At 37.8% G+C, this 12,410-nt stretch overlaps 2 protein-coding genes and 1 long non-coding RNA gene across 4 annotated transcripts in view; 2 read left to right on the top strand and 1 right to left on the bottom strand.

The window, feature by feature from the left end:
• PLCZ1 (phospholipase C zeta 1) overlaps positions 1-5,464 on the bottom strand; it is a 45,204-nt gene extending 39,740 nt beyond the window's left edge. For both annotated transcript variants that reach the window (XM_064421397.1, XM_064421396.1), the window contains exons 1-3: positions 5,315-5,464; positions 4,641-4,762; positions 836-1,070 (exon numbers count right to left, since the gene is read on the bottom strand). In XM_064421397.1, the coding sequence (XP_064277467.1) occupies positions 836-1,070; positions 4,641-4,762; positions 5,315-5,330 (373 nt within the window). In that variant the 5' untranslated portion in view covers positions 5,331-5,464. The remainder of the gene's footprint in view (positions 1-835; positions 1,071-4,640; positions 4,763-5,314) is intronic.
• A 10-nt stretch (positions 5,465-5,474) lies between these two features.
• LOC135301136 (uncharacterized) lies at positions 5,475-8,415 on the top strand. The gene is made up of 2 exons (XR_010362873.1): positions 5,475-5,713; positions 7,854-8,415. It is a non-coding gene; the product is annotated as an uncharacterized LOC135301136 (long non-coding RNA).
• Positions 5,713-7,618, top strand: CAPZA3 (capping actin protein of muscle Z-line subunit alpha 3). The gene is given in 4 exon segments (XM_064421398.1): positions 5,713-6,008; positions 6,068-6,266; positions 6,268-6,416; positions 6,419-7,618. Coding segments are annotated over 4 exon segments (606 nt in total). The 5' UTR covers positions 5,713-5,866; the 3' UTR covers positions 6,535-7,618.
• Positions 8,416-12,410: the final 3,995 nt, after the last annotated feature.

Consider the following 12,410-nt stretch of genomic DNA (forward strand, 5'->3'; position numbering starts at 1 on the left):
CCTCTTAAAGAAACACCAAATGTTCTTCTGTTTCTCATTGAAAAAGTGACATTTTCCATTTTCTTCTTCTACCACAGGTCAGCATAGAAAACCCCAGGATTTTATCCCAGAAGAAATATTTTCTCCTTGTAGTTTTTTTTTTTCTTTCTTAACCAGTTATCAATTCCACCCATTTTCAAAGACTGGGAACCAAGGAAACAAAAGAATTAAATACATTCCACTGAATAAAATAACATCTTGCAACAAAACACAGCTATATCCTTTTCATAACTCAGTGGTCTATTTTGCCACAAGCTGAAATCAGTGAAGCTCAGCAGAAGTGTTACACCCCAGCTTGGGGCACCTTTAAATAGGTGAAGAACATGTTAGAGATTTATGAACCCCTCTTCATCTCATGATTCAGAAAGGGTGACCAGGCACCTCTGAAAATCTATCTCAGTGCTTCTGCAAGGAAGTCAGAAGGACAACAAAGTCTTCTCTGAGGCCTTGCATTATCACTAAATGACTCAAGGGAGAGAAGACAGTGTAACGAGCAGACAAGAACAATAGCAGATAAGAACCTTAAGAAAAGCAAATTGAAATGGTTTGTAATGAACTGAAGGACAGAATTATAGAAGGACTACCAAAAAAAAAGATTTTAAAATTGCAGAAAAAATAGGGAGAGCAGAGAAAGGAGGGCACCATGAAAATTAATTAAAACACAGAAAGAAAAAAAATAATTAATAGATGAAAAGGCATGCTTTAAAATAAATAAAGATATGAGGTTTTGCAAAACAGTCATTGAGAGAAGCAGAATAAATCAGAGCTAGATATCAACTAATTTAACTATGCATACCTTCATCAATGGGTTCATACTTCATAATAATTTCTAAGGCAGTTGTTTCATTAGCTTCAGTTTGAAATTGTTCTTTTGCAAGAAATTTCAGGAGCTGGCCATCAGGTAGAATGTTGCCATCTGTTGAGTAAGCCTTGAATAGTTCTTCAAATTCAGGTCTGTGAACAAGAGCTCGATAAACTGCTTTGAAGTCATCCATGTTAATCTTATCTCCTGTCTGCTTGTCAGTGGTTTTCTGACGAAAAAAGCAACAAAATAATTTTTAAAAAAATCAATAAAGCAACATGCATATCTGCAAAATTATGCACCAAACATTTTTTTATAACTGACCATAGGAGTGAGAATCATAGAAGAATCCTCAGGCAACAGTGACTACAATCAGATTACACTCTTCAACTTTTAGATTACACTTTGTGTGCTACAAATATTTTATATAAAGTAAAATGGACCATATGACATAATTAGCATCTAAATAAGTACAATAAATTTAGATTTAATGCATTTCTGATATTAAACACATTGTAGAAAAATCTCTAAAATGGTGCGCATTAAAATAAACGTGCAGCATAAAACTTATCAAGTGGAAAAATATATTTAGTATAATACCTCTCCAACAGCTATTTACACCATATTGTATATACTGTCAGTGAAATTTGCATACAAAAACAGCAACCAGTAATCTCAAAAATGAAATAAGGATGACCAAATTATCAAGACACACAAGCTTTTTAACACTTCAAATAAGAAACAATATTAAAATTTGAAGACGATATTTTATAATAACCTATGACATCATGTTCTATTCTTAACAAGCCAGAATGTTTAACTTAGATTAATTATTCACACTTTCAGAATTCTTGAATTGTAAGGTTGTTTTCATAGAGCTTACAAAATGTTAGCATAGTAATTAATTTCAGTGTTTCAGCATAAAAGCCAAAAGAAAAGTTGAAAGGGCAAAAGAATTTGAGTAGAATAATATCTTTTTACCATTTCTACTTTTTGTGTTTTTCTCAGGTTTAACAATTAAATTTGTCCTTTAAAATTCTCTACTCAAAATAAGTAACTGCTACAAAATATAAATGTTTCTAACATTTTAGTCTGAATTATTCTTAAAAGTTGCCAAATTAAGAGAAATCTGTAGACAAAATTACTCACAAAAACCACAAACAAATGGCAATCCACTGCCTCAGTGATCATAACTGTAAGCTGATGAAAATTCCTAATTGTTTGTTCCTTAAACAGAAACTACCAAAGAGGCCAAGTTCCAGCATCCAAAACATGGCACTTACAGTGGCTGGGTTGGCTTCCACAAAAGTGTCTATAAACAGGAAATTGCTTACTTGAGCTCTGGCTGCTCTTTGATCAAGATTTTGGATTACTGCTAAATTAGATTGGTTTTGAAGCCATACCATAAAACCTAAAATTTAATGATCCACTGCCAGTTCCTTCTTATGCAGTACAGTTCCTACTGTACCTGAATAAGTACAATAGGAGTAAAAATATATTAGATAACTAAAACAAGTACAAAATTAAATTTCATGAAGAGTTCTAGTGAAAAAATCTTACAAATCAGTACTTCAGTATTTGCTTTGAGTTTGTGAAAGAGAATAATGATTTTTAACAAAAATCACTAGCAAGTAAAAATGCTAATTATAGACATTTCATTACTGCTGAGAAATTCCCCATCTAAGGCTGATATCCTCAATCCAATTTTTAATGTTCTTAACAATACAGCAAATTTGCTCATAACCATTAAGCAAAGAGAATACCAACTTATTTTGGAAATAAACAGTCTATCAGAACTTGGAAGAGGTTCACTTAGTTACTGGCACAAAGAGAAGCTGGGCAAAAAATTAAAGTTTCTATTTTAGTTGCCTTTTAATGAAATACAGGCAATAATACTACACAAGAGAGCTCTCCAAATTAAAGTGATAAAAATCATGTCACTATAAAAAAGATATTCTTACAACTTTTGGTGGTAGATTTTTGTCATTCCTATTTTTATTAATGCACATCAAATCTTTGCTGTTCAGAAAAAGAAGAGGCAAGAGTCTTGAGAGAAATTGTATGAAAATTTATTATTCCTTAAAACCTTAGTGTTCATAATTCTGATATTGCTCGAAAGAGTATTACAGTAAAATAAACTCAAAGAGAACAGACAAGGTAAAAGCAGATTATTCCTTTAAATTAGTTTTCTATAAAATGTATTTTGCTACGTATAACCATTAGATTAACTGCTGATGTGTAGTTACTCACAATGATGTCAGTAGGATTCCCTTCCAGAATGCTTTGAATTTTTACATGTTATTACACTGATTAAATATTTGAGCCCCCCCAAACTACTGAAAACCTGTAAATCTTTCTGAAATAGCAAAGAACACCTGTCAGTACTGCTATCAATAACTAGATCAGGCTATTGGGTATAATAGGTTGTTAAATAGAGCTAGATCAGACTTGTTCTTTGCAGATCACTTCCCTCAAATAATTCTTCATTTCTCTACCCACAGCTGACCATCACTCTCAAATTCCTGCCAGAAACCAAAGTCAGGGGAAGATAGAGGAAACAATGAGAAGTATTTTTAAATCCTCAAGAAGTTCTCCAGGTTGGCAAATATCTCCTTGCAAGTTCCAAAACCACAGGAAGCCTCTCTAGCCAGGGTTGAGCTCATGCTGCTGGTTCTACCTTGGCTTGACAACAATGAGGGAGGAAGACAGGATGAGGAAAACTTAGTACCTATCTTCTCATGACCTAAAAGTTTCTGACTTGCCATAGTTAATTCTCCTCTGCCAAACCAGGACCCAGTATGTGCAAAGGCACACAGTTTTGCAGTATTTGCTCACTGGGACAAGATCTGCTTGGTAGTAGTTTCCTTGCCCACACTAAAGTAAATTATTAAGTCCAGTTTCTAGCGATATCATGTAACCTTCATGGAAATCTCTCAGACACATCTCAAGGCCAAATCCTTCCCATGGGGGTTAGAGTGCAATTCCCATCCATGCAGGCACACCTCTTAAATACTGCAGAAGAGGTCTAGAGGAGAATGGAATGAATGTGTGCTGGATCTAAAGCCTGAGCAGCTCAGACAAGTCCATGTTGTCCTCCTGGCAAGAGGATTTTGAGGAAGTTGCCCTCATGGCTCTGCCCAGCGTCAGACAGGCACATGTCTAATCATTAGCCTGATCACAGAAGAAGCTGAATAGGATGAAACCAGAATGCTTCAAGTTTTCTCAAGTGTGGTCATGTCACAGAAAAACCCCTCTGAATCAAGAATGATGTGGTTTCCATCTGACACTAATTTGTTGTGGTGAAAAGAGAGAGTTATGTGGATGTCAGTCTCTTCTCCCAGCACCATGCAGTAGGACAAGCAGAAATGGACTCAAGCTGTGCCAGGGATGGTTTAGACTGGCTATTAGGAAAAATTTCTTCACTGAAAGTGTTGTCAAGCATTGGAACAGGCTGTCCAGGGAAGTGTCTGAGTCACCATTCCTTGAAAGTATTTAAAAGACCTGTAGATGTGGTGCTTAGGGACAAGGTTTAGAGGTGGACTTTTCAATGTATTGGCTGGATTCAGTTATCTTAGAGGTATTTTCCAATCTAAATGATTGTGATTCAAATGCAAGCCCTGGATTATCTATTTTACACAGAAACAAAAGACCTGGAGGAGGAAAATTCTTTGCTGATTTTGCATGCCACTCTAGCACAAAATACATTTCCCAAAAAATTAACTTGAAAAAAATCAGCAAATGTATGATGTGTGTAACTGAACTTCTAAACTGTTAATTGCTTAATGTAAATACACCTTACCTTGAAAATATGTTTTAAATGATCTTCATCAAAATTTATTTGCATTTTTTCAAGCAGTCGCATGCAACCTTCTAAATCAATATTCCCACTCTGGAAATCATTCCGAATGACACTCCAAAACCATGTATGAGACACGAGGTTAAGGAAGATTCTGGCCCATGAAATTGCCCATTCATGAGGGGGATGAGGGGAAGAAGTTTAATTTTGCTAAACCTAAGACTGTGCTTTCTTTTTCTCATACTCTAGAACATCCCTGTGAGAATGTAGCAGGCCCCGGGGTGTTCAAGAAGAGATTGCTGTCCTCAGAGACTCGGAGGGCAGTGAGCAGAATGGCCGAAGGGAGGGTGTGACGGAGGCCAGGGGGTGCTCAGGGTGCAGAAAGGGGCGCAGTGAGAGGAGGGAAATGTGGGGAGGCCGAGGGGACTCGGCAGCAGCAGGGAACGCTGGGAAATGCCAAGAAACACCAAGGAATGAGTGCCCCCAGCACTGTGCCCACCAAAACCTTATCAACAGCCCTGGCAGATGGGACTGGCTGCCCCAGGCCATCCCTGCCACCCTCCTGTGTGCCCAGGCCACCTCCAGGCCTGAGGGGAGACATGTCGGAAGGTCTCAATGACAGCTGGCCCAGGGCAGGGAGGAGAGAGGAGGAGGAGAAGGTGGCAGAGAAAAAGGATATCTATTCTCATCCATGGTGGCTGTGCTCCAGCCCCCTCACTGCAGTGGCATCGCCAGCCCCGCTTGGGCTCACAGTGGGCTCCTCATGCCCGCTGTATGCTGTTCGAGTGCCATGGAACGTTCGCCCCCCCATCCTCCAGGGCCGCTCTGGTGATGTCACAAACTGCACAGGCCCCTTCCTGCCACCGCTCCACCACCCTGCCACCATCGTGTTGCCTTGTCCTTCCAGCACAAAGCGTCTCCCAGGCCCTGTCCTCATCCATCATCTCCCACCCTCAGGATATCCCACGCCCCAGCCATGGCGGGAGCTGCGTGAGGCCGAGTAGGCCGTCTGCAACCAACGGTGCCCGTGTCCCCCTGGGGACTTTGGCCAGCTTGTCCGAGGTGTCTCTGCTCTGGTGAGGTGACAAATTGGTGAGGCAGGAGTTCACCACATCTTGCCCCAAAAAACCAGGAGCACTGTGCTACGAACCCACTGCAGCAGCCTGGGGCGAAACCCCTTCTTTGGGCCTTGGGGAACCAGCCGGCTCCACAGCACAGGGTGATGGTGGATGTGGGGAATGCCGAGAGGCCACCCCAAAGGGCTGGAAGGCCACCCCAAAGGGCTAGAAGGCCATCAGAGCTGCCACTTCCCTGCAGGGAACTGCTGTGTCCTCAAAACCAGCCTGGGCAAGAGCAGCTGTGCATGTCCATGTTGTCCTCCTGGCAAGAGGATTTTGAGGAAGTTGCTCTCATGTGCCTCATGCTTTGAGGCACAGCAGTACACCAGTATCAGCCTTCGAATCACTGGGACAGCCTTTGGAAATCAGGCTGGACTTTAGCCCTTACTCCATTTCCCATTTCCCATTTCCCATTTCCCATTTCCCATATCCCTTTCCCCACTCATTTTACAGGGATTCTTCTCCAGGCAAACTGCTTCAAAGTTGCCAGCTCCCATGTAGCTGTCAGCAAGCCTGAATGAGACTGTAAATGTGACAGACCAAAGGCAGTTTGCCACAGGTTTTATGAAACTTGTGAAAGCTGAGGACACCAAGTTTTGTACTGACATTCTGGAAAACATTCAGGTTTTGTCAGAGGATATATGGGGGAAAAATCTGTTGAGGAATTCCCTGTTACTCACACTTACATGAACTGGAATAAACTATGGAATGATCAGCATCTGAACATCAAGGTCTCCAATGCTGAAGTGCCTCAATGCTTGCTGAAATACTATCTTTGATATGATGGCCTAAATAAAAAAAAAAACAGGGGGAAAAGACAAAATGGAGTTGTTTAATTGATTTATTTCTGGATCACTCAGGAGAGTACAGAGACTTCCATCAGTCAATCACCACTTTAAAAATAATTCAGGTCTGCAGTGACTAGAAATAATCTGGGGTTTTTTTTGGTTTTGGTTTGTTGTTTTTTTTTTCCACTTTCTTCATGTACTTTTCAAGTACTTTACCAGTAATGTTCAAAATGTCAAAGGCAGCACAGTGCTACAGATGAGATAGTAAGCAAATTCTTATCTTCTTTTGTAATTTTAACCAAAATTATATTCACATATGTAACAAATGAAACATTGATTTTAAGGAAGTTGGTAAGGTAGATAGGCAAAGATATTGGGACATAATATCTAAATTTCTTTCATTGCTACAGAACCCCTGTAAATTCAGACTTCAGGCTTTGCTTGTGCATTTATCTCTGAATGCCTAACACAGGCTCATGAACAAAAGGAAGAGCAGGACACTGGAGGAATAAATTTCTTATAGCTAGTGCAGAACATATTTCAGGACTGACCAGGCATGTAGGCTGGGTGTTGCAGCATTAAAGAATAAAGTAATGCTACTCCCTCTCTCCCAGTATTTATTACAAAGGCCAAAGGAATGTGATTTTGGTTTACTTTCAAACTGTGATAGTGATTATTTCCTAACATTTATCACAAATTATTACAAATGCCTATCATCCTTGCTGTTTTCTGTAAACATAACTTTTAATTAGAGATTCAACAGAAACAAAGTTTCATTTCAAGCACTACTGTAAACACTACACTTAGGAAACAAAACAAGTGTGAACATTTAAGCATTTTTCTGACAAATACTAGATGTTTTTAATCTAAGCATAACATTTTGCTGCTGTTCCTCATGACTGGTGGGAATTGCAGTGCCACACGGGTTGAACACTCCCTTTGTAAATAGTCATCTGTATGAATAAATACACATCTGTGGCTTTAGAGATTCACTGCTGTCTGGCCATGATTGCTTTCATTGTCTTGCTTTTAAAATGTCATCAAGAACTACTCATTGCTACGGTTTCAAGGAGAACATGGTGAAAAAATGGGCATTTTCAGGTTACTCTTCTGAAGGAAAATGAAGATTTTGCATACTTACTGTCCTCTGATTTGCGAGGTTCCTTTCTCTGTGTACCTGGATATGATAATTAATTTCCCAGACAAACCAAAGCAGTTGAACAGAGAGAAAGATGGAGCATTTTCTGTGCTCCCTGGGTTCTTCAGAGAGAGCTGCATTACCTATGGGTCATTCTCTTTTCACCCCACAGCTGCTGCTGAGATCCATCCAACACCAATCCACCAATCCTTTAGTGCCTGTGCTGCTGCTGGACACCATTCAACGAGCAAGCAGCTGTCTTTACATGCAATTTGGTTGAATATGTGATTATTTCTTTATTGAAAGTAAAAGTAATTATATTAAAAATGTTATGCAGGCCCAGGCTGCTATAATGAAGATGGCCTGTTGGGAGTGTGGCTTATATCTGCAGTACCAAAAAAGAGAAGAAATTTTGGGCATAGATTTATGTGCTAATAGACACAGATATAACACTAGAAAATCAGGATTAGAAAAAAAATCACATTTTTCACGAATATTAAACATGAACAAGAAAGAGGGAATAATAGAGAACAATGAAAAAGACGAAATAGTTAAACAACTTTCAGTTTCAATATTTATTCCACTAGATCAATCCCTTATGAGATGCAAATATATGGAATTTTGCAATACAGTTTTTGGTTCTGTAGAATTAAATTCTCTCTACTTTAAAATGCTATTTCTATATGGCAAAACTCTAGCAAGGAGTACAATAATAAAAAACATTTAATATTGCAGTATCAGTCTATCAATCTACCTTTATGAACTTTTCATATTCTTTCAATTTACTTCCTCTGTAAAAGAGGGAATCTGTGAAACCAGAATCTGCAACAAAAGCTGCTCAGAAGGATGGAATTTCAGCAGAATAAATGTTCTGATCTGACTGAAAATGCTCACTCATTTTTTGCATGTCTATGAAATTAATCTGGAAAAGGTAATTACAAAACAGGCTTTGTCAAATTTCCTTCTACATTCTCCAGGATGGGCTTGGATTTTTTTTTATTTTCTTTTGGAAAGTGGAAACCTGGGGAAGAATAAACATTCTGAGAAGAAACTGAAGGTGTATAACCCCATGGAAAACTTCAGAGAACTTTTATTTATACACTTTTGTGGCTCTGAATATCTTTGAGACAGTTGCAACTGCTTCCTTTTCTGTCTATAAATGATTTTTTGTTGTTGCATAGGGAATACATGCCAGCTTTCATTATCTTTATTCCTAAAATAGCCTCCTTTTCTCTCTAATGCTTTGAAAACCATTCACATTCTTATAGCTCCTTGTGAATACCTCTTTTTTTTTCCCAGTTCCCTGCATTTTAACAAAAGAAATGAAGGATTGGCACATATAATATATATATATATATATATTTATATCTACAACAAAGCCAAAAATTCAAGTTGTCCAGCTGTATCAGGCAGCAGTTTTCCACAACACACCTGGAAAAATCTGTTGCTAAAGACTTCCTTTGTGCCTGCAAAAAATACATTATCATTAAGTATCTTTTGGTTCTTCTTATCTTGGGGTGCTCCTGAGCAGACACAGTTCTTTGTCACAAGGAGAAGATACCTACTCCAGAAGTTCAGAACAGCTTTAGATGGAAAAGTAATTTTCTTTCAAAATAAACCAGGAATTTTGTTAAAACTCTGCTCCTCCATTTTCAGGCTTGCAGACTCATTGGAATCAGCAAATAGGTACAAATGTACCTGAGCCAAATTGGCTCAATTTTTTTTTTATTTCTGATAATAATTTTGAAATTGTCATTAATTGTTGCTGTAAAGAAAATTATCATTTTTACTATGCCAGTAACGTTAGAGTTTAGCTTGGACTTCATTGCCAGCTTACAGCTGCATTAAAATGAGAAGACATTTAGTATTTGGACTGAATATTCAATGTTCTCATTGTAAAGTTTGCTTCATGCTTTTCTAGTACTACAGCAGGTGGAAAACCTATCAAAATGAAAACAGTGAAACAAGCATAATTATTTCATTTTCAAATATATGTGTGGAATTAAAAGCTAATTTATTTTTTGTTTCAGAATAGATAGATAAATCTGTAACAGGCAATAGAGACTCCAGTTATCTGTTGGCAGAAAGAAAAGTCTCTCAATATTCCAGCTCCTAGTGAATTGGAAGAAATTAATGTTTTCTTCTTTGCATTTTCCAAAAATTCTTTCTTTGCTTCATTTGTGGAATGGAAAAGACAATTTTTGTACAACAAAACATCTTGCTTCTATGTCTTCCAGCTTGTAGTCTGTCCTAAAATCTCTACTGTATATTTTACTCCCCATTCCTTTCCAAATTGTGGGAATGAAAAGAAAATATGATTTTAAAACAGAGGAAATAAAAATGAAGGAAAAAACCCAGAGGAAATAAAAATGGAAAAATATGATTTTAAAACAAAGGAAATAAAAATGAAGGAAATCTAAAGAACTTTCTGTCAAGTGCCTCTCTCTCACTGAGCTCAAACAAGCAACACATTAATGCTGCAGCTACAGTAAGACTAAATTCAAGGATTATTTTCCCTTCTACAGTAAGAATGGTTTAAAATGTTTCAATAAATCTGAAAAAGCAGATTTAATACATGCCAAGTGCAAGATATTTTCTAAGTCTGTATGTCAGTATGCCATTCCTGCCCAAATAGTGGATTTTATAGTCCTTTTTAATGAAAGGTTCAGAGTTATATAAAAAATGTGGAATGGTTTCAAAGAGTCACTGTTTCAAAAAATAACTATTTTGAGCTATTCAAAGTATAGTGTCCTGGGATTCTCCAAAGTTACAAGACATGTTTGTTATAGAAAGGCTTTAGAATTGTCATCTTACAAAACTGAAGGAATAAGAGATAATAATAATAATAATAATAATAATGACAAATTACCCATGCCATAATAGATCATTAAGGTAGTCAATTATCCTTGAATGGAAAAAGGAACTACTACACATCCTTAAATTAATACCTGAGATTAATAAATCAATATCTTGAGGTTTTTTTAGGATCCTGGGATCCTAATAAAGTCTGCTGATAGTGACAGAGATTGCAGATGAGACCTGTCTAGGGGCTGTCCCAGGCCAGTGTCTAGGTTAGATTGGAGACAGCAAAGGTTGGCTTTTAAAAACTGGGTTAGGGATTAAAATAATTATATTATTATTATATTATTATTATCAGGACACTTGTGCAAAAGCAGCCATGATCCCAAATGAATTTCTCAGATAGTTGATGCAAGTTTCTTTCACAAAATGAAAAAGCATCAAGAAACAAGAAATTTTTCTATCCTGGTTGGAAGTTGGAATTTAGAATTACAAACCTACATCCTCAAGCACACTGCTGTGTTCTCATGTACGACAACTTTCTTTTCTGCAAAGATTCAAGATCTACCTACACAGATCTCAGATCAGTGCAGCAGCCCCTGGCAAGCCTACAGCTATTTAGGTGTGCTCATCTTCTCTGGCAGAAAGGAAAGGATCAAAAGTCTTTGCTTACTCACTTATTCATTGTTTTTCCTAAAACACAGTTTGTTTATCCTTAAACACAAGAAGTTTAGAAGCCTGAGGAAGACAAAGCATGGAGTACAGGGCTGCTCATGTAATTTTATTGTTATCTGACTTCTGAGACACAGCCTGCCCACCAAGGAGTCAGATTTCAACCCAGATGCATAGATCAGGCCATAGTAAATCCTACACATTCAATTGAGATGAAAAGATGAGTTTGTGCTCGCAGTCATTCATGCCCATGGCTGGAGACTGTCACTGTGGCCCCTTCTGGCATTAATCCTCCAGTCGTTCTGCATGGGCACATGGTGAAATACCCATTTCATGTGGCTTGTTCTGTGCCCACCTACTCACATTTCTTTCCCTTGGAAGGGAATGTTTAATTTGGGGTTCAGCTGGGACAGGAGGCTGGGGCAGCATACTGGGAAATGTATCCCACTAAGGGGATTCTATGGCTGAAAGAGTCCAAGTTCCTCTAGAGGTTAAGGAAAATAAATATCCTATAAACCACTTCTCTTTGAGTGGGGAATCGACAGCTAAACCTCCTAGAGATTGGTTTCAGTGAAAAACAAACAAAAAAACATAGGTTTCAATAAATGTCTTTGATTTCAGATAGAAACACTTTGTTTCTGAAACAAGATAAACAAAGGGAAGATGAACAAATTACTGGGGGCAGGGGGGATACTTGTAGAGTTCTGGGGTTTTTGACCCTACATTGAAGATACTGTTAATAAGATTTCATCTGAGAACATCACCACTCAGAAATCAGGCTCACACAGGTGGAAAAACTCCTTAAACTTTGTGTTGGATGGAAAAATGGAAAAAAATGCCTTGAGCAGCTGTGTTGTCCTTTCTGTACCATTGACTCCATTGATCTTGAAGCATCATAGATAACTTCCCTTTAGAACCAGGCATGTTCCAAGTCATCAAGTTTCCTTATGATGTCTTTCTTGCTTTATAGCATTCAACAGATGAGAAAAAGTGGGGTTTTGTTTCCAATGCTTACAAGTTCATTAGTAAATATCTTTTACAAATCCCTGTGATTATTTTTGAGAAGAAAAGAATTTCCAGTTCACTGAAGATATTAATTTTATTTAAGAACTATATTTCACACAAGACTTCCCATTTTCAACTTACTTTAATTACATAGTCATTAGAGACAGATACGAGAAGCACAGCTTATTTGAAGTATTTATTATTCATTCTTGTATTGTTAATGAAGCAATGCCTGAAGCACATCTGCAGTAAG

The sequence above is a fragment of the Passer domesticus genome, chromosome 5 (assembly GCF_036417665.1).
Source record: "Passer domesticus isolate bPasDom1 chromosome 5, bPasDom1.hap1, whole genome shotgun sequence".
In the NCBI taxonomy this organism is placed as follows: Eukaryota; Metazoa; Chordata; class Aves; order Passeriformes; family Passeridae; genus Passer; species Passer domesticus.